The sequence below is a fragment of the Syngnathus floridae genome, chromosome 1 (assembly GCF_059516105.1).
Source record: "Syngnathus floridae isolate MCC-2025c chromosome 1, RoL_Sflo_1.0, whole genome shotgun sequence".
NCBI lineage: Eukaryota > Metazoa > Chordata > Actinopteri > Syngnathiformes > Syngnathidae > Syngnathus > Syngnathus floridae.
Window position 1 is genome coordinate 23,578,696 of NC_142413.1, and position 20,778 is coordinate 23,599,473.

Here is a 20,778-nt window from a genome sequence, read left to right on the forward strand (position 1 = left end):
GCCCGATAATGACTTGGATTGATTTTGAAATCACGATTAAAAAACACGATTACTCTGTGATTTCATAACTTTGTTTGACATATACTATTTTTAGCTCGAATTAAGATGATCCAACTGCCGTTGATTCCAAATGCGACCAAAATCCTCAATATTACATTTCATCTTCGCCACCGTACTATAAATAAACACAAAGAAAGATCACAGAGCTTTTCACCATATCAAATCAAACAAGCCCAGTAAAGGCAAGTCAAGCTACCTGAACTCCGTTACTGTGGTAGTCACATGTGAGGTCAAGATGTCCCGCTCCTCACTGCACGGTGATGGCAAGATGGAGAGGAAAGGAGCGAGGAAGTGCATCCATGACGTGATGAGCGGAGAAAAGAGGGCAGGCAAAGGTTACTGTGGTTCTTCTCATGCACTATTTACATTGAAAGCACTGACAGACTTGCAAGCATTTGACTAGCCTGCAAACCAGGGCAGAAAAGATTTTGTGTATGTGTGTATTTGCCAATACCTCTTCTCAGGAACGGTTACAGTCTGGGTGGTTACAGTGACAGACTCTGTGGTTATAGTGACAGACTCTGTGTTGCTGATGGGCAGAGAGACACATCTGAGTCAGTAGTCGTTATTGCACAAGTCATCAGATCAAAACACATTTCCTACCAGGTAGCCCTGTGATTACATCTAACTGGATTGTTTTCAGTCTAACTCATGGGTACATCTGAGGCCAACGGAGGCAAACAAAGCAGCGATACTCCATCAGAACAGAACACTCGCTTCTATTTTCAGTGGCGCAGGTAAAATGTTTTCTTTTTGTAAGTGTCGGCTTCAAGAAACTTTAATTTCTGAATTTATATTTCATGCTCAGAGATGGCATGAAATACAAGACCAATGGGCTTCAACAAAATTTAATGGCTGTAATGCATTTTCAACAAGTATAATTTCATTTTCACTTTTCTACCTGTATAGTTCCACCATGTTGCTATTCACCATCACATCAACATAGCCTCTCTTTAACCTATTCCTTATTGCTTGCAGTCCATGCAGAAGGAGGAAGGTTAGTTGTTTGAGCACTGTAATTTACTTCATGACACAAAACGTAATGACCTTTTTTAAGAATTGCACTCCAACTATAGTGAAAAATCCAACGCTATTGTAACCCTGATGCAGACACAGATGGAGACCAAAGGCTTTTGCAACAATTTCTCTCACTCCATGTTTCTTTTGAGATTGCATTCATTTGAGCTACCACTGGTTTTTGCCGGATGTGAAATACAGAGCAGTGCAAAGCTTTGCATTCGACTTGCACAATATGGAAATACACTGCCACTGACAAAGAGGGCACTGATTTGGAACATAGTAAAAATTGATTTTCTTTTTTTTTTCTTTTGAACCTTTCAAATTTCGAGTGTAGATCCTGACTCCAATGTACAGGGCTGGGGGGAACAAGCTCTTCGAGGTCTTCTTGACTGTGGAGGCGGAAAGATAACAGTAAAAATAACAGCAAAAATAAATAGAAATCACTATGGTATGGAGTGTGTGTTTGTGTGTTTTTGTACTGATCCCGGCAAGTGAGATTGAATAAGACAAGTTACCATACATACCAGAATGTGGAGGAGTAATGTTATGTAATGTTGTGTTGTGCAGCATTAATGCAGTAAGTAAACAGATCATAGATTTCAGAGCAGAGTGACGGAACGCAATAGTAGAAGTATAAGAAGCTCAACAGTGCCACCTTGTGATTCATCTTCTAAAACAACCTTGATGCCTTTCATTTTACTGACAGTGTGTTTTTAACAAACCCAGAACTGAGATTCAAGAGATCCTCTGTCCTTGCTTCATGGCTGCGGAGTTCTGGAATTGGATCCTGTTCTTTTCTATTGACATTAAGGAAAATGATTAGTGAACCTACTTTGACACACGCACGCATGCATATTTATATCTCTTGAGTCATGACTCGTGTCTAATTTGGAACTGACTCTTGACAGGTATTTTTAGTTAGCTGTAAAAGAGATTTGACTCCTTTGAAGTGAACACAGTGGCCAAGTGCCAACAGGTGTCTTCTTGCCAACGCGGCTATGAAATGAATAAGAAAGTAGCTTTAGTTGTGTACCCTTCCTCTGAGTGAGTGTCCGCTGAGTCTTCCTCTTCCTCTTCCTCTTCCTCTGCCAGCACTGGCTCATCATCCTTCAGGCTGACGGGGAAACGAAGAAAAGAGATCTCATCAGATGGCATGTGAAGCTTGAACATAACATGTTAGAGGCAAAGGAAAGTTTTTATTTTTTGTTTGTTGCTTCCAACTATAAACAGGTGACAAGTTTAGAAGAAGCAACATTATTATTTTTTTCTTTGAAGCCACTCAAACAAAGACTGCAAAAATATTTGCACATTACGTATTGAGGAAAGTATTGCCGCCCATACCTGGTTGAATTGAAGTCGGCTGGAATAAGGTTTTCATACATGGCAGTAAGTGTTTCAACTTTGGAGCTGTGAAGATAAGATAAGGCATGGAATTCCACGTGAAAGTCTCCTTGACATGTTTGTTGAGGTGGAATGCAAGCATGCCACTGAAATGCCATTGAAATACTGCACAGAAATTCCAATTTTACCCAATAAAGCCTTTGCAGCACAATACAAGAAAGTATACTGTCTAGTTTCTCACTCTGAGCCCTGACACTTGGCAGCACAGTTCTGATTAGCATAACTACCACTTTATTTCAATTTAAACTGATCTGTGCTCCAATTCTTTCAATAATATTGAATAAATTATTTTAAAATTGGGGTGTTGAAGAACATCACAAGTAGCAAGGCCTTCTAAAATAACTGAAAAATACAATGCAATAATAATGCTCTGCATTATTACGCTATTCACAATAAGTGAGGCATATTCAGCTTTTGGGTGAATTTTCAAGATGAACCTAAATTGCACCTTGACCTTTAACCATTCAGTGCTATTGACGGCTATAGACGTCAAAGATGAATATTTACTACTATTGACATATAGGGTATGTCAATCGAAAGTCAATTTTAACTGGGCTAATAGTGAATGAGTAGTTACACAGCAAACTGAATTAGAGCTCCTCTTAAGTTTTGAAGGCACATGTCTAGCTGCTAACATCTTGCTGCAAATACAATATAACATTGTATCTTATGACTATGTAACTACTTCTGATGTGCATAATATTGGAAACTGCTTTCAAGGCATTTTGACACCTATACAAAAATTACAACTACAGTAATAAAAACATTGTGAAATTAATCCTCAAGGGTTCTTATACTTATTTGCTTGTGAAGGTGAGACTACGAATGTAACATTTGAAGGCTACTTCAAAGATGTTTTTACAAGTGACCTGTAGCTAGAATCTTAACTAATTTAGATTTCTGACCTTGAGTCATCCAAAAGTTCTGGCTCTTCAGTGATTGTGACGAGATGAGTGTCGGTAACCCCCGAATCATCGTGTTCTGAACAGGCGGAAACGTGAAGATAATCGGCGATGAGTTCAGGGAGGGGAGCGGCCACATTATCCATTTTCATGTCTTCAGACAGGTTCTTGTTCACAGCCAAAACCGGAGGGGGGTCTTGTTTGATGGGTTCAGGGGGGGCCAACTCCACCTTTGGAGGTTCATTAACAGTGACGACGGCTGTCTTTTCACTCGAAGTGGTGATGCTGTTAAAAAGACAGTAAATCAGACAACTTGACAGCAAGGGAAGACCGCTTAATCTAGACGCTTGGCCGAGTATTTACATGTTTTGTGTCTTGGGTGGTTCTGGCATAGACGTGACAGATGTGATGGGAGGGACAGGGGGGTACACATCTGCAAACTCCACCCTGAATATGTGAACCACACACATGGATATACATATAAGCATTTGAGGCAGTGATTGCATCTCTGTAATGTGATTTCTGTGAGACATATTCATACTTCATACTCATGCTATTACTTTTTTTAAACTTGGGACCTCCAAAGTTGAAAAGCATAATGATAGTATATCATTCTGGGGTGAAACATTTTTTGTTTGGAACCTTTATGAAAAATACATTTGCTGTTTTTATGCTCAGGCTAAGGCATCACTTTGGTTCCATTTTTGTGACAAGGGACTATGTGAGTTGAACAGTTTAATTTTGACAAAAGTAGTGCTTTGCTGCTATCTTGTGGCACCTAGGCAATTTCAAACTTGGCGGCTAAACATTTTCTCAAACGTCAATCAAAACTTGGTGTTCAAACGGTTGTCATCAGGCGTGACATGACATTAATATAATATCGCTCTGAACAAAGTAACAAAGTTCACTTTGCATTATGGGGAAATGTACGTGGACAATTCTTCTGAAGAAAAAATCTTAAATGGATCGCATTGTACTTTTTAAATAGTTGCTATTTACCTTTTTGCCACATATGGTGGTGATTCTTTAGTCACTGAATTTTCAGCTGCTTGAGACCTGTGTGTTATGGGGTGAATACATAGAGACTTATGAGAGCAGAACATGCAAGCACTCCTTTCTCTAAGCTGCAGAAAGTCGGGACGTACTCAAATTTCTTAGCGGCAGAGAGCACATAAGACCTTTCTCTGGCTGCGGATTTGTTCAGAACTTTGCTGGCTGCTGCCGTGCTGAAAAAAAAGGAGCCAATGTGGCGTTAATGCAATCTCTCAGCAGGTAAGGTTTAAATTGAACAGCGTGTGCATGTGTGCGCGTGCATGTCCTACCGTTTCAACTGCTCCTCGCTGCTAATCTTGCTGTCCACGTTCTGGGTTGAGGGCTTCACCGTGTGGAGAGTGCTACGGACCACACACACACACACGCATCTCACGATAACATATTCATACTTGTTTACAGTCAATACAACATCTTAGTGAGCTTACTTGTTGCCTTCGTAATGTCTATTGGTGACTTTCGATATCCCACTGCCAAAACACAACACACCAACGAAAAGCTATCATCACAAGATCCTTTACTGAGTACGTAGGAGTAGCAGTGGAGCTGTAAACAATTTTGCTGGCAAAAAGGAAGGTGCTTTTTTTTTTTTTCAGTACACTTGAAAATGTATTAATAATTTTATGACCTTCCAGGTGGATTGTGGCCCCTCTAGTATGTACAGACTCTCAAGCTGGTCCGAAATGTTGGAATTAATTTCCCCTACGCCGCGTTTACTATACACAACGGATTTGGAGAGGATGGGTACCTTTTACATTGTTGAATCAAAATGTTGACCCAATGTAGTGGGTCAAATCCTCAACCCAATGCGCTTGTTTTGGTTCAATCTCTTTGGAATCAGCACTGGGTTAGCTAATTCAGAGGATTTGCTGACTCTATGACGGAATATCCATATCAGGAAATGGAGGGAAAAAGTGCCCAGCTTCTGTTTTCTAACAACTGAAAATACTGTAAGACTAGCAAACATAAGCCGAGTGATGGAAGGAAGATTGAGAAGTGACTTGGAATTAGCACCATTTGCAGTCAACAGGTAAGTTTATTACCTTTGCTGAGTTTTAATTGATTTTACATCCTAAAAAAAGGACGTACCTTGTCAAGTGCTGTGATTTGTCGTATTTTACCGTAATTTCCGGACTATAAGTCGCGGTTTTTTTCATAGTTTGGGTGGGGGGGCGACTTATACTCAGGAGCGACTTATATATGTTTTTTTTTTCACAAATTTTTACTTGATCATTAAGACATCACTTACAAGTATAGTTGACCACTTCCCATGTTATTTTTAGTATAGTTGATCACTTCACATGCTTTTATATCTTTATCTTGAACATATTCAAAACATAAAAAATAGAGAAAACATCAAATAAATCAATTAACACTTTAAAGCACCATATCCAAGTCCACTGTCTGCTGTATGTACACTTGCTCCATTTTTGCTCCTATTATATTTATTATTATTATTTATTATTATTTGTGTATTTATCATTTATTCAACACTCTTATTTATTCATTGTTTGTGCCTTCTTGGGTTTTTTTTGTGTTGCTTGTATGCATATGTGTACTATCTCACCAAGGGATAGTGGAAACGTAATTTCAATCTCTTTGCGTGTCTTAGTATATAAAAAAAAATCAACGATAAAGCAGACTTTGACTTTGATAAAACAACCAAAAAAATATATATTTTCAGACGAAACTGGATGAGGGCGCTCTAAATTTCACCGTTGTCCGTGACTCATCAACTGGGTGGGCTTAAGAAAAATGGCACCAAAAAGAAACTCATATTTTGGAGGTTACAAACTTCAAGTTGTAAAATATGCAGCTGAAAACAGTAATCGAGCAGCAGAAAGAAAGTTTGGAGAACCGTGATGTACCAATGGATTACTATTTCAAGTGACGTCAGTAGCGCGGCGCGGCGGTTGTTTACATACAAACGTGCCCACACAAGGACGATCGGCATCATTAGCGGTGATCATTTCTAAGTGACACGGAGGACAAAGAGTTTGAAGGAATTAAGGATTTGGAGTGACATAGAAGGTTTGAAAAACTATTATGGCTTTTACGCACGCCCGGTCCTACTCTACTGAGTCGGGGGCCGGCGCTCGGCCGAGTGGTTGTCCGCGAACGGTGCGCGGGGCTCGGACATGGCCATTACGCACGCCCGGTCTGTCTGGAAGTCCACGCCGCCACACGCTTGGAAGTTTGTTTTGTTTAATAAAGAGCCGTTTACCAAACCCACGTCTATCCTTGTACTTTATTAACGCTACAATATAGTTATATAGTAGATCTGTGGAATAAAGACGGGGCTGACATCAGGGCGCACGCGCGGCGATGTTGACAAAGGACGAGGAATTTGATCGTTGGATTTAATGGAATTAAAGTGCACGGATGGTTTGATAATATTATTGGCTTGTATTATAGTTATTTGAAATATAGTTTATCTATCGTTATATGAGCCTGTGGAATATTTCGAAGTGCAAGCGCCCTCAGCCGTGCGCACCCATTGTTGACAAAGAACGATCGATGGATTTAATGAATTGAAGTGACACCGATGGTTTTATAAACATGTTATTCATGTAATAGTTGTCCTTAATCACTCTATATGTTACGTCAGGCCCGTTCTCAGCTCTTTGTTTGTGTTTGTCACGTTAGCATACCTATCGTTTAGCCTGTTGCTATCGTATTGAACGATTGATGGATTTAATGAATTGGAGTGACACCGATGGTTTTATAAACATGTTATTCATGTAATAGTTGTCCTTAATCACTCTATATGTTACGTCAGGCCCGTTCTCAGCTCTTTGTTTGTGTTTGTCACGTTAGCATACCTATCGTTTAGCCTGTTGCTATCGTATTGAACGATTGATGGATTTAATGAATTGGAGTGACACCGATGGTTTTATAAACATGTTATTCATGTAATAGTTGTCCTTAATCACTCTATATGTTACGTCAGGCCCGTTCTCAGCTCTTTGTTTGAGTTTGTCACGTTAGCATACCTATCGTTTAGCCTGTTGTTGCTATTTAATGAATTGGAGTGACACTGATGGTTTTATAAACATGTTATTCATGTAATAGTTGTCCTTAATCACTCTATATGTTACGTCAGGCCCGTTCTCAGCTCTTTGTTTGTGTTTGTCACGTTAGCATACCTATCGTTTAGCCTGTTGTTGCTATCGTTTAGCCTGTTGTTGCTCGTTCATGACTGTTTTTGGTGTGGGATTTTGGCGAATAAATTGCCCCCAAAATGCGACTTATACTCCGGAGCGACTTATATGTTTTTTTTCACTTTTTGGGGCAGTTTATGGCTGGTGCGACTTATACTCCGGAGCGACTTATAGTCCAGAAAATACGGTACATCTCTTGAGTATTGACTGCTATCAGATTGTGCCTGCATGATGGACCCAATGCTGTGACCAGTAAGTGTCTTCATCAGATCTGCAAGCCTTACCTAATGCCATTGGAAGTAGTACTTGTTGAAGTCTTATAAGTCTTGTTGAAAACACCTCTGTAGCAACAACAAAAATTGTGAGTCAATCAAATTTTCACAAATCGACCATCTAATTGTATGTTTTTCATTAGTTCCGCCATATTTGCAGCTGTCTTTGACTTACTTGATCATGAATCCCGAGGATGGTGATCTAAGTACAAAACAGAGACTTGATATCAGTATCATGTTGTGTTTTCCAAGTAATGAAATGCATTATGGTAATTTACAATTTGTTTTTTTACTTTTGACTGTCAGACTTCGGTGGTGCAGTGGAAGTGGGTGAAGACACTGGACTGGTTGCCGCTCCATTTTGACGCCGGGCCCTTAATTCTGCCATCCTGCATGAACACACAATGACTTGTTAAGTTCATAGATGAAGTGTTGTATCGACTATATTTTATTTTGCGTTGATTTAGAATCTGCCTTTGTTTTTTCTTTAGCAAATCAGATTTTCAGAATAACAATAACATAATCATTCATATAGTAATAAGTTTCACAACATTTATAAATTATTGGCTAGGTTCAGCAACCGGTACATTTTTTTTCTAAAATGCCATAGCTAAAAATTACAATGCATGATAAAATCTGTATTATGTGATTTTAATTTCATTTTCATTTAAATAAATAAATAAATATGTGTATAATTAGAGGCTTATAACTTACCATGGTTTCTCTTCTGCAGGTTGAACCTCCTCAAGTTCACTGTTGCGGTTCATCCAGCTGAGGTCATCCTTCAGCTTCGTCCTGACTTTGGTGGTACGGAAAACAGTTGCTTTTTCCCCCTCTGAATATAAAACAAGAGACTTACTGTTATGTATTTATTATTACACTTCCCCACAGCATGATGCAATTTGAGTGTTTTGCACCTAACAACACCCACTATCATAAACATTAACCTTGTTAAAGGAATGTCTCTCCAACTGTATAAATAAATGAAATACAAATGGTCAATTTGTTTGTCAAAAATAATATTCTTCAATTGAAGATGGCGTGCATAGAGACTAACAACAATTTATCTCACGTTCACCCCAATGGAAAATTTTGTGTTCAATGAACTCATCATGCATGTTTTGTTTTGAAGCCAAAGTACCAGGCGATACAAAACATGCAGGCCAGAATTAATAATTGAATCAGTGAGTTTATAAAACAGACATGCTAACCAGAAGGCTACTTACAAGCTGCGCTTGCCTGTAATTCTTAACTGCTATATTTTTGTAAAACACTATGACCATCAGCCACTCTTGAAAATTAGTTGTCAAATCCTGCACACTGCGCCAGAAGGGCTTCAGATTACGAGGGGAGTCATTTTAACCAGAAGCGGTGTGGCAAAATTTGTATTTACAAGTATTTACGTAAGGAAGGAAAGCCCAACTAACTTTAGAGAGTGTTAATGTGCTTTTCAAAAGGAAGTGAACCTTCGAGCCAGATTCCCAGTTATTTGACGAAAGTGAGAAATTAAACAGACAGAATATTGCTGGAGGTCTCGATTTGTGTGAGGTTTTCTGTTGAAAATTATGCATTTTGAATGTTAGTAAAATTTGTCTGTACACATGGCAGTGTGACGCAAGGAGGTAGACATACAAATGGTTAAGGTTACCAACAACATGGATTATAATTGCTCATGTTAAAAGGTGTTGGACCAAGTACAGAATCCTGTTGGACACCTTCGGCAAGTGGTAACACAAAAATCAACATAATTCATAACTAACAGTATTTTACTTGTGAGGCTGGATATTAGCCAAGGAATGCATGTTCCATTTGCATACAATTCAAACAATGAGACAATACCATTGTCTGAGCGACACGCCCTGTGATGACCCATTATTGGGCAAGACACTTTTTTCCTACTCACCGGTTGCCATGGTTGGATTTTCTCTCGCGTCTTCACTGGTTCTTATCAGGCCACCTGAAAGATGCACACGACATTTTCAGATAAGGGAGGGCAGAAACGAGAAATTGTACAGACTAACCAACAAATGGCTGTTTTGATAGCAATCAGCCTTCCCACGCTTTGTTCCCTTCCCTTCCTCCGAAAAGAACACACTCGGAAAGGAATTCCTTACTCATCCTTTAGACATGAGGACGAGCCTGTCTTTCCACTTCCCCCCAAAAAAAAAAAAAAAAAAGCAGAAAAAATGCTATTGACTGAATATCAAAGAATATTCTGCGGAAAAAACATGACGATGATTTGTGTTAAACGTCTTCTGAAGCGGCCAACCCTTTAACCTCATTTCCAGCCAAAATACAAGAAAATTTTCAAAAATGACTTGTGAAAGTCTCCTTACTGAGAAAATTCGGTAAAATTCCTTAAGCAAATATAACATGAAAACTTTACTCCGTCAGAATCTTATGTTTCCTGCCACACTAATTAGTGCAAGTAAATACACAGGGGCCTCAAAAGACATATTTGTCCAAGATTTAAGAGACCTGCCCATACAAAATCATCAATGATTAATGAAGTGTGCTTAAGCGGCGCAAAGGAACAGGACAGGCAACTTCATAAACAAGCATTCGTGACAAGGAACAGCTAGAAAATTATGATGGCAAACAGACTAAAAAATGGTACAGATTGACAGATGACTTCAATCAGGAAGTGATAAAAAATGACAGTACCGACCTGGTCTCACTTATTTATCCGGATAGGCTCGTAGCAGTGTAGTGTCCCGCTCAATGTGCCAGCTGGAAAGTGTGTGTGTGTGTGCCTATGTTTGTGCGTTCTTGTTTCTGACAGGTGTCTAGAGCTACAGGTACGGGTGTGAGCTCTAACAAGCTGAGCCAGTCAAGGAGTGTAAAATGTGTGGGGTGGAGCACTGTGTTTGTACCGCTCTGACTAATCCAAGTTGCTTGGTATTCACTTTGTTCTTTGGGAGTGAGCAGGCAAATCGCTGCCTTGCATGTGGCCAACTATCTAAAGAGGGAAATGCTGATCTGACAACAAGGGCCGATGCATTGGTGACACGGAGCAACATCTCCAGTGGGAATGAGAAATAGCTTTCGTGCTCATTAAAGAGGAAGCAAGCGATGTAAGGTCAGCAGCAAACAATCACTTGAGACAAACACTGATAAAAGATAGCAAGGTGCCTTGGGTATTACTGTACTTAGGGAAGTAACTAAATACAAATACTTTGTTACTGTATTCTAGTAGAATTTCCAGATCCTTTAATTAGGTATTTCAGTTTCTGAGAATTTCAAAAAATATACGTATATCTATACTTCCTATTCCTTACTAAAATTATTATAGTTGATAAATATAGTGAAAATGTCCTTTGATTTTGTGTGCACATCAGCGGTAATACAAAATGGACAACTGTTTCTACCAACACCCAAAACACAATCATGCTTTTTATTTACAGCAAAGAAGGTGTGAATTGATTGCACAACAAGTCTGCACTCGGGTGACAAGTGTTAATGCTCGCGTCTATTGTCATAGTTGGCTCTGTCTCTCTTTTTACCCTCAAGCGACAAACCAGTTTGACAGCCTTTGCTAGTGACTGCAACTCTAGCACTCAATCATGATGATGTATGGTTGCTTGAGGAAAAAAAAAAAAAAAAACACTGCTGTATCTGGCCGGACGTGACGTTCCCAACGCAACATGGCCAGATGTTTGATTTATTGGATCTGGTGATCATTTCTGTTCCTAACTAGTCATCATAAAAACAGACAATTATGCAATATTACAGAGTGATTATTAGTGTTGCCCAGGTGGCACATTAGGAAAGAGACAAAGTGTAACTGCCTTGGACACTTACCATACGCCTAGTCTGGCTAGCAGATGTCATTGTTTGAGCGGAATGTCAAACTCAACTCACAAATGTGAATATCACATAGCACAGCAAAACTAAAGACTGCATTAGATTAGATAATCTGCATTAGTGCCACAAAGAAGAAAAAAAGCTAAACAACAATAACAGCATCACTTAACCATTCCACCAACAATTACACATTTGTGGTTTCACGATCGCACAAACAACATTATGACCCAAGACTTTTTGATTCACATTATTTGTAATAAATTCTGTTGTATTTTCTAACATTTTTTTATGTGTTTGTTGCTTTTACGGCAGTACGGTCGATTTTAGTATTTTTGGGTCCCTGGTACTCTTGAGCTGTATTTTTATTCAAAGAAAACTTTTTTTTTTTTTTAGACCGTCCAAGTGCAATTACTGAATTACAAAACGTTTTATTTAGCAACATAACAAAACAAAAAAATCACATTTATTTCATTGTATTGAAGTACAGTACACTTTTGCAACAGCTTTCTCTCCTCGGGGAAGAAACTAAAATGATATTTGAAGCAGAGGTGCAGGGATTTTTAGCATTAGTGAAAATGGTCAATTAAAGATGAGAAAACTCTGCATTGTAATTCATTACAAAAAGTATCAGATGAAATTGAAGGCAGCATTAAAGGGCCACTTCAGTTCCTTGATGCAAAAACTACAAACATGCGTTTCTCCATGGACTTTTGCTTTGTGCAACACGCGCACTGCAATGCCAAATAGGAAATGGAATTTGGGTGCACATTTGTCATAACTCATGACATTGTTGACTGATGGCTTGCATCTGATAAGAAAATCCATGAACAATATTAAAGTGTTTTTTTTCTCTCCATTGGATGACTGTGTGCATATGAAACAAGCGCTACCACTGCCTCCACACTCCCAAAATCTAATAAGATCCAACACATCAATAACTCAAATGACAATGCTCAGTTTTGACTGAAAACACGCATCATGCTTTTTGTTTGGAGAGGTGTCGCGTTGCTCTTGTATCCTATAATATATTTTGGCTTGTTTTGCTATAGTAAATTGATTCCTAGTCTGTACACTTTGTGGAATTAAGTGCATTTTATTTATGCTATTGAAATAGAAGTACTTTGCAAATGCTTTTGAATAATTCCCTACGTGTGGATGGGGAGATGCTGACATCTGCTGGAGCAAATATTACAGTGCAGTTGAAAAGGCACAAGAAGGCTTGCCACCAGTAACTGTTGCCTAGTTTGGAATGATGTCAATTTGGATTCGTCCATTCAGTGTATGTGCCTCAACTGTTATCATCATAACTCTCCTTTTATGCATTCTGTCTGAGATGAGGATAGCTTTGGACTGTGCGTTCGATCCCCTCCTTTAGGCTAACCGGAGGCTTATAGCCCATGTCCTGTTTGGCTCGCTCACAGCTGTAGTAGTGATGGGTTCCAGCCAGAGCCACTCTCATTGGCGTGAACGTAGGTTTGAAGGAGATCAGGGGGCGTAGCACCAGAGACAGAAGCCAAAGCAGAAGAGCCAGGCCGTAAACGAGAGTGTAGGGCAAATGATAGCGTGGCGCGGGGTAACCCAGGCCGACCAACACATCTGACATGAAGTCCCAAAATCGAACCGGTTCATCATTGGTGATATGATATGGCTAGTGAAAACAAAGCAAAAGATTAATTTTCATTTCAGCAGCCTGACGCACACATGGTAAACAGCAGTGTCTCCCAAACGCTATTTAGTCAAGACATATTTTACATTAGAAAGAGCTCATGACAGATGACCAAACAAGAATAGCACAAATTTTAAGTATATTGAAATAATAACAAAATGGTGTCAGTTTCCTCTCTAATTTACTCATGTTCAATATGGGCCTATTTAATTGAACACAAATACACCCATCAATAATTATGCCAATATGTATATTAGAATAAACCTAAAGTTGTTGATTTTTGTAAGCATAAAGAGCAGTATAACAGGGAAATGAATTTTAAATTGAATTGTTTTTAGCAAAAAAAATTGACAGAACTGAACATACTCCTTGCTATGTGAAGACCAAACACACATGATTTGATGGAAATATTTTTGTGGCTATTAAATGATAATGTTCTAAGGCATATAAGATGATCTATCACAACATAGTTGTAGTGGGAAACGTTTAAAATTGAATCCCACAGACCTTTCCACATATGGGCGAGTTGGGCCTCAGGTGTTCAGCGGCAAGGATATGTCCGTGTACGACGTTCTCCACAAAGGTGAAATCCACCAGGTTGGTGCCATCCCTGGAAAACACATGAAATAAAATGTCAAATCCGCAATCGATATATTTTTTGTCATTTTATTTTTAGAAAGCTAAAAGGTTTGCAGTGATCTTTAGCTGTTGCGCAGTTAAAGTCTCTTGCTTGACACGTTGGGTTGGCTCAACAGCTAAAACTCTACCTAAACATCATACACTAGAAAATACTACTTCAAATGCACGGTGTGCCTTGACAATAAAATAAGGGTGTGTACCTTTGCAACAGAAAGTCACCCAAAAATTCTTACCCTGTTGCTGTCCCCTTTGCTGCAGTATTATGTATACTCCATAGTCTCCACTTTGCTGCAGCGGTCCATTTACTTGCTGCCCTCAGTCTCTCTTGAATGAAAAGTGTTTCTTCACAGTGGCCAACAGCCAAAACCCAGGAAATAAAAACAGTACGCCCTTGTTCGCCGTCATTGATGTTAGCTACCAGTTATTGTTAGTTATTGATGCCTTCAATGAGACGTGGAATTCATAGTATCTCACGTTAAGTGGAAAATCACTGTGGGCGATTTGTGTTTGGTCATGTGACTATGTGGCACATGCACACAATATAGTGTTTGAAATGGTGCCTCAACCAGCTCTTGTAAACATAGGTGCTGGCTTCTGTTTTTAACAACAATATTTTAGCCTTTGCTCCCACAATTGAAAGTCGCTCAAGTCAGAATGCCAGGGCTCTGCCCGTGGTTGTCATAGTAACAAAAGCCAGATTCTTCAGCAAGTGATCTAATTCTTGAACCTTGACAAAAGCGTGTCAGACAGGTGATTCGGGCATTTAGGAACTATATTAAAATGTGAAAAAATATGACTCCTTTAAATAATATCTTGTATAGGAGAACAAGCAGTAGCTCAGCTACATTGTGCTTATACTAAATCATGCACGTTTTTAGAATATTCAAGAAATTATTTTTTTTTCAGAAGCCTTGCAACAAGGGGTTGCAGTTCTAAAGCATTGCAGACAACCATGCCGCTAACACAGCTATAAACACGACAGCAAAAGAACAAGAAACATTCTACGTGGTGCCATAACGCTACAGTCACACACCGCAACATTTCACAGATCTACAAATAAATTAATTCAGATCCATATCAAGTATGAATGTTGCCTTAGATGAGAAGTCTGCCTTGACTCAGACTCACCCAATGATGAACTTCATCTTGCCCCTGCGAGCTGTATCAACCAGGATGGGGATCAGCTGCGGGTCCCGAGGTCCAAAGATGCCATGGGGACGGATGGCAACGGTGAGGAAACCCTTCTTCTTGTCACATGCCTCCAGTACCAACTTGGACGCAAACATGCGACGAATTATGCATTTGTGTGACAGTGTGAAGGCTGAAGGCAAGTGCTTTTTTTACTACAATGTTGTCAGGTGTTTTCTATTGAGGTTGGATGAAATGGGGCAGCAATACATGTGACTAAGAATTAGGGGTTAGGGTGTCCGGGGTTAAGTTTCATAGTAGGGTGTCAAACTAAAGTCAGCTAGGGTCTAGGGTTACGAACTAGGGTCAGGGTTTCCAAGTAGAGTTTTAAACTAGAGTTAGGGTTTCATAGTAGGGTTTAAAACTAGGATTAAGGTTTCAAATTAGAGTTAGGGTTTCAAAATAGGTTTTCAAATTAAAGTTAGGGTTTCACACTAGGGCTGGTGTTAGGGTTAGGTTTCATAGTACAGTTTCAAATTGAAGTCATCTTTTCAAACTAGGGTTTTTAGGTAGGGATTCAAACTAAGGTTTGAGTTTCATAGTCGTGTTTAAAACTAGGGTTGAGTTTCAAAGTAGGGGTTAGGTTATGGTTTAGGTGTTAAGGTTTGCGTTATTGAGTTGGGGTGTCATGGTAGTGTTTCAACCTCAATTCAGCTCTTCAAACAGCAAGCTAAATTAAACAGGTCACTCTCCTACCTTTTCTTGCTTGATTTTTGTCTCTGTGTAGTAGTCAATAGGCTTCTTGGCATAGGGTAAATCTTCTCTCCCATTCTTTATGTCAGAGCCCTCAAATACCACACTGGCACTACTCGTCAGCACCAATTTCTGACAACAGAAAAAGATGAAACCTTTCATCTGCCATCACGTCTGAGACGTACTATACAAATGACCTCTTATCCCGTCTGTCTCACCTGTACTCCGACTTCAATGCAAGACTGAATGACAGTCCTGGTGCCCTGAATGTTGACCCTCTCAAACAGTCCCCTGTCATCACTAGCTGGTGATGGAGAGGCACAATGAAACACCAGAGACACACTCTTCAGTGCTGGCAGCAGAGCCTGTGAGAAAATAAAGAATTTTGGGGTCGATGTCAGTTATTTATATAAGATACTGTAATATTAAATATGAAATAAATATAGCTATCTGGCTACCTATCTTCATATTGGAGAATAATTTTATCAGCTACAAAAAAAGTTGATTAAGTGATAGTGATTGAGAGTGCCGGTTTGAAGTGTTCTCCTTAAGGCCCCTTGCAATCTGCAGTACAGGAAGATGAAGCCCTCACCTGCAAATCGCAGAGGTCCCCCTGGTGGAAGGCGACGCCGGGTATCTCGAAATTCTGGCGAATGTCAAACACCGACACGGTGTAGCCACGCTCCAGCAATTTCTCCACCAGGTGCCTGCCCAGGAAACCTGAGCCCCCGATGACCGCACAGCGCTTACTACTCTGAAAGACACATGGCGTAGTTTCGTCATCGCTTATGTTTCTACAGCAATGGCACAAAAACTTTTCGAAGATTGTGGGATAGAACTCACCGGTCGAACACGTGTGGCCATCGTCAGCTCAAAAATTTCAAATGGTAGTGGTGTAATTTTAAAGGTTACAACCACGAGTGAGCGTGTGACGTTTTGTTCGTTTTGAACAGGTATCGTGAGTGCTGTTACCTGATTGACTGAATCAGCTGAGTGAGGTCTTATCATTGATTGGGCAGCAATGGGAAGATGCAGTACATTAGCCAATCAGATACCGCTAACGTAAAAGACCACCACAAATTCGTCCAATCAGATACGTCTCCTGTCTCTGCAGCTGAACCGGCCGCCGACAATTGGATGCTTTTCATTGTTCATTTGAATGGAAAATAGTTTTCATTATTAGTCACAACTGAGAACTTCATAAGAACAATAAACGTCAACAAGAGCGGAACACTTGTTTCGTTACTGTATTATATTTCCTAAATGTCTGAGTGTGAGTGAATTGGAAAAAACGACGGAATAAGTGCAAAGGAAAATCATTATAAGTTTTATATATACACATATATCATACAAGAAAACGATGTGATTCAAAAATTTTGACTGGTCCGAGGTTCGCTCTTTCCGTCCAATCGTGTCACCTCTTCCCATCCCGTGACTATCAACAACCAATCAACTTTTTCTACGACTGGCGTGTTTGATTATAACACCACAAAAGCCCGATTTCCATGACTAAATCTATTTGGGTCTAGTGTACAGTATCCGGACACATACGGTAACCAAAACAAGCGTCTGAATGACAAACAGCTGCTACACAAATGACTGAGGAATAAAAACATAGCGGTCCATTTATTTACTTTTTTTCCAGTCCTCACGTGACGTTGTATATTCGATATTTGTTTGTGTCTTGTTGGTATTTGCAGCGAATTTGATGTACAACAAATATATCATTTTATATAATAAAATATATAGGGCTTCTGCGTAGGGATAATAGCGGATTTGCTCAACCTGGTAAATACATAATTGATGGTGAGTAAAACTGACTAACACTATAAATGCATATGTCAATATACAACCTAATAGCATCTTGTTTGCGTCTCCACTAGGCGTGTGCTAAGAGACCATCCTTGCAGGGACCGGTGCCTCCCCCTCGCAAGAAGACGACCCCCAAACCTGAGTTGACTGAGGAGCAAAAGCAGGAGATTCGGGAGGCCTTTGAGCTATTCGACACCGATGGCGCTGGATACATCGAGGTTAAGGAACTCAAGGTATAGAGAACAGCTGCCGAGGGGGTATTGGAAGAGAAAAGTCGAAATATGTTCAAGTTAGGCAGGAAAGTAAAATCCATTCTTTATTTTCTGTAACTTAATTTCAAATCATAACTCTCCAATTTTACTTGACATATTGTACTGTAAGAGCAACTGTTTATTATTTAAAAAAAAACATTTGTGCAAATAGGGCCCCCTGTCATCCACATCTGCAGTTGAATAATTAAAGACACCCAGACACTATTTGCAAAATTAATCTGATGGTATTTATTTACTGAAGTTGTATTTTTCCCGTCTGTTCCCTGTGCAAGGTTGCCATGAGAGCTCTGGGTTTTGAACCAAAGAAAGAGGAGATCAAAAAGATGATTGGTGAAGTGGACAAGGAGGGCACAGGGAAGATCTCCTTTAGTGATTTCCTCAGTGTCATGACACAGAAGATGGTAAGTACATAAACCTGTTGCTGGTTGGTCGGATGCAAAATTCTTAAAATTTTGTGTCTGCTTTGTGACCCTTTGGAATTTACAAGAACCAAAATTGAAGATCATGATTTTTTTTCATCTATAACAGGGGACTTTGTATACTTTAGTAGAAATACATTATAGCAGTTATGGGTAATATGAATTGTTCCAATAGTATGTTTTGGCTTACTTCCACAGAATAACGCAGACATAATTTATATCAAAAGTGTTTATACATTGGTCAGCATTCCCAAGGCATAAGCTAATTCCATAGAGAATGTCTCACATTGACATGACAGGCTTTAGTGACAACTGCTCTTCATTTTACTCGAGGCCGAGAAGGATTCCAAAGAGGAGATACTGAAAGCTTTCCGCTTGTTTGACGATGACGAGACCGGTAAGATCTCCTTCAAGAATCTCAAGAGAGTCGCAAAGGAGCTCGGAGAAAACCTCACAGATGAAGAGCTGCAGGTAAGGCAAGGGCTGCAGATAGGGTGGAAACGTTTCTAGTAAACCCCCATGAGAGGTTAATCTGGGAGATTTTGGAGCACAAATAAACATTTTGTTTTGAAGATCCATGTAAAATAACACAATTAAAAAGAATGCCATCGCAACCGTTTTATTTGCAATTCTTCAATGAAGAACATGAATTATTGCTGACCCATTCAAAAATTAACAAAATTCTACTCCCACCCAATAAATTACAAAGGACCAACAAGTAAAGTTGGTTAACCCTTCTTGAAATGATTCCACTTTAGAATCGTAATTGCACTTTTTTTATGAAGAGGGGGATCATGTGGCATCGTACTGACAAGAAGTTATTTGCAAAACGGGTCTCAACCAGGCAATTGTTCGGTTGATACTTGCAGAGGTTACCAATCGATTATCTTAGTGCTCAACTGATACATGTTCCCATTCTCTTATATAAAAGGAAATGATTGAGGAGGCAGACAGAGATGGTGATGGAGAAGTGAACCAGCAAGAGTTCCTGCGAATTATGAAGAAAACTTGCTTGTACTGATGCTAATATTTGGTTTTACATGGAAAGCTGCCTATAGATTTTATCCTTTCTTAATTGTCTCTTTTAGTATCGTATAGTGTCATATGATTAAAGGTGAATTGTGTTAGATCTTCCTAAGACAGCCACGTCCAAAGTCCAGCCCGCAGGCCAAATCCGGCCCCCGGTCAGATTTCATACGGCCCGCAGCTTCGGTCTTATAATCTGTTATTTATGGGCCGCCTGCACTGTCAAACTGAATTTTAAAAAAAATCACGAAACTTGAAACTGTAATTCCTCCTATTACCAAAAGGTGGCAGCTCCACCCCTCTCCGCTCATTTCTGCCATGGTGACTGCAAAGAAAATGAGGAAAGTTGACATTGCTTTCAAGAGAAATGGGAATTATAATACTTCTTCACTGAAAATCAAGATAATTGTGTTTGTCTAATTTCTAAAGAGACGGTTGCCTTGTTTAAGGATTTCAACCTGAAGAGACACTATCAGATTAAACATGCTAACACATACGACAAGCTAAAAGGGAGTGACCGTGCTGATAAAGTAAAGCAGCTCCAAGCTGAACTGGCATCACAACAGTGATTCTCCACGTGGGGCTGTGAGTCAAAAGTAAATCAAAAGTAAATATTACTTAATATTAAATATTACAAAGTGGCCATGTTAATACTGATGCTATGAACCTGTAGATGTGACACAAAGTATTACTTTCTGAAAGATATTGTAAATGACAAGAGCAAAATTCACTTGTTTTAAGTTTTAATAATAACAGACAACTTTGCATTACTTGTAACTCCTGTTTAAAATGTTCATGAGGCAAAAATAATTTGAAACTCATAAATTTAAGGAATTTCATACAGTTTCTTCAATGTTATGACTCTTCTGAGATGAATGAAAGCATTTGCATGAAATTTTTGTAGTTAAAAAATGTCCGAAAAAACGATTGGCCCCTGAGCCCCTTCACTTAATCAAATCTGGCCCTCGCAAAAAGTTTGTACACCCCTGTCCTAAGAGGTCCATTAATGTACAAGATGCTCTTGTTCAGGATGCTGCATACTTTTGTGAAGATTACATAGATGACAAACTCAGTGCTTGCTCTAATACTTTTGCTTTAATAGTTAATTCACAGTTTACACTTCATGTTCAAATTCCATGGAAATGCTTACTTGACCACCATTATAGTTACATGTTGTGAATGCCTTGCTTTGTTGTGTTTATCTGTGCTCTGTATTTTTCAATGTTTATATATTGTATAGTACATTTAAAAAAAAAAAACAAGAATAATACTATTTATGGTACAGATGTAATAAATACCTTTAAGCATTGCTGTTGTTTTATTTTTGGTGAACAAATAATTAGCACACACACAGTTCTGAGGATCTTTGTGTGGGTTTTGGTTCAACCACATT

At 39.2% G+C, this 20,778-nt stretch overlaps 3 protein-coding genes and 1 long non-coding RNA gene across 8 annotated transcripts in view; 2 read left to right on the forward strand and 2 right to left on the reverse strand.

Moving 5' to 3' along the window:
- znf185 (zinc finger protein 185 with LIM domain) overlaps nt 1-10,700 on the reverse strand; it is a 20,223-nt gene extending 9,523 nt beyond the window's left edge. For all 3 annotated transcript variants that reach the window (XM_088388883.1, XM_088388874.1, XM_088388865.1), the window contains exons 1-18: nt 10,535-10,700; nt 9,770-9,823; nt 8,581-8,701; nt 8,160-8,255; nt 8,042-8,068; nt 7,879-7,935; nt 4,862-4,903; nt 4,706-4,777; nt 4,529-4,609; nt 4,383-4,439; nt 3,747-3,830; nt 3,387-3,668; nt 2,422-2,487; nt 2,114-2,194; nt 1,803-1,877; nt 1,395-1,469; nt 515-589; nt 257-310 (exon numbers count right to left, since the gene is read on the reverse strand). In XM_088388883.1, coding sequence (XP_088245009.1) covers nt 257-310; nt 515-589; nt 1,395-1,469; nt 1,803-1,877; nt 2,114-2,194; nt 2,422-2,487; nt 3,387-3,668; nt 3,747-3,830; nt 4,383-4,439; nt 4,529-4,609; nt 4,706-4,777; nt 4,862-4,903; nt 7,879-7,935; nt 8,042-8,068; nt 8,160-8,255; nt 8,581-8,701; nt 9,770-9,779 — 1,355 coding nt within the window. In that variant the 5' untranslated portion in view covers nt 9,780-9,823; nt 10,535-10,700. The remainder of the gene's footprint in view (nt 1-256; nt 311-514; nt 590-1,394; nt 1,470-1,802; nt 1,878-2,113; nt 2,195-2,421; nt 2,488-3,386; nt 3,669-3,746; nt 3,831-4,382; nt 4,440-4,528; nt 4,610-4,705; nt 4,778-4,861; nt 4,904-7,878; nt 7,936-8,041; nt 8,069-8,159; nt 8,256-8,580; nt 8,702-9,769; nt 9,824-10,534) is intronic.
- On the forward strand, nt 6,152-8,868 carry LOC148404674 (uncharacterized). 3 transcript variants are annotated; one of them, XR_015861202.1, is made up of 3 exons: nt 6,152-6,464; nt 7,729-7,846; nt 8,173-8,868. It is a non-coding gene; the product is annotated as an uncharacterized LOC148404674 (long non-coding RNA). The 3 variants fall into 3 exon arrangements; XR_015861203.1 differs by lacking the exon at nt 6,152-6,464 and adding an exon at nt 6,499-7,003; XR_015861198.1 differs by lacking the exon at nt 6,152-6,464 and having other exon boundaries at nt 7,012-7,846.
- Nucleotides 10,701-12,082: 1,382 nt separating the features above from the next.
- On the reverse strand, nt 12,083-16,859 carry nsdhl (NAD(P) dependent 3-beta-hydroxysteroid dehydrogenase NSDHL). Its single transcript, XM_088388913.1, has 7 exons — nt 16,700-16,859; nt 16,449-16,610; nt 16,075-16,221; nt 15,860-15,988; nt 15,104-15,246; nt 13,844-13,946; nt 12,083-13,318 (listed from the first exon to the last, which is right to left on the reverse strand). Exons 1-7 carry the CDS (start codon nt 16,718-16,720, stop codon nt 12,986-12,988), a joined length of 1,038 nt encoding a protein of 345 aa, XP_088245039.1. The 5' UTR covers nt 16,721-16,859; the 3' UTR covers nt 12,083-12,985.
- A 513-nt stretch (nt 16,860-17,372) lies between these two features.
- On the forward strand, nt 17,373-20,694 carry cetn2 (centrin, EF-hand protein, 2). The gene is made up of 5 exons (XM_088389125.1): nt 17,373-17,662; nt 17,740-17,901; nt 18,213-18,341; nt 18,693-18,830; nt 19,291-20,694. The coding sequence occupies exons 1-5, from the start codon at nt 17,660-17,662 to the stop codon at nt 19,378-19,380; spliced, it is 522 nt and encodes a 173-aa protein (XP_088245251.1). The 5' UTR covers nt 17,373-17,659; the 3' UTR covers nt 19,381-20,694.
- Nucleotides 20,695-20,778: the final 84 nt, after the last annotated feature.

Excerpts from the sequence above, each read along its gene's own strand:
- cetn2 (XM_088389125.1), top strand. Across the intron at positions 18,342-18,692 it reads GTGTCATGACACAGAAGATG|GCCGAGAAGGATTCCAAAGA; the intron begins GTAAGTACATAA and ends ATTTTACTCGAG. Across the intron at positions 18,831-19,290 it reads TCACAGATGAAGAGCTGCAG|GAAATGATTGAGGAGGCAGA; the intron begins GTAAGGCAAGGG and ends CTTATATAAAAG.
- nsdhl (XM_088388913.1), bottom strand. The coding sequence starts at position 16,720 with ATGGCCACACGTGTTCGACCG. Across the intron at positions 16,611-16,699 it reads TGGCCACACGTGTTCGACCG|AGTAGTAAGCGCTGTGCGGT; the intron begins GTGAGTTCTATC and ends TGTGTCTTTCAG. Across the intron at positions 13,319-13,843 it reads ACTCGCCCATATGTGGAAAG|CCATATCATATCACCAATGA; the intron begins GTCTGTGGGATT and ends TGTTTTCACTAG.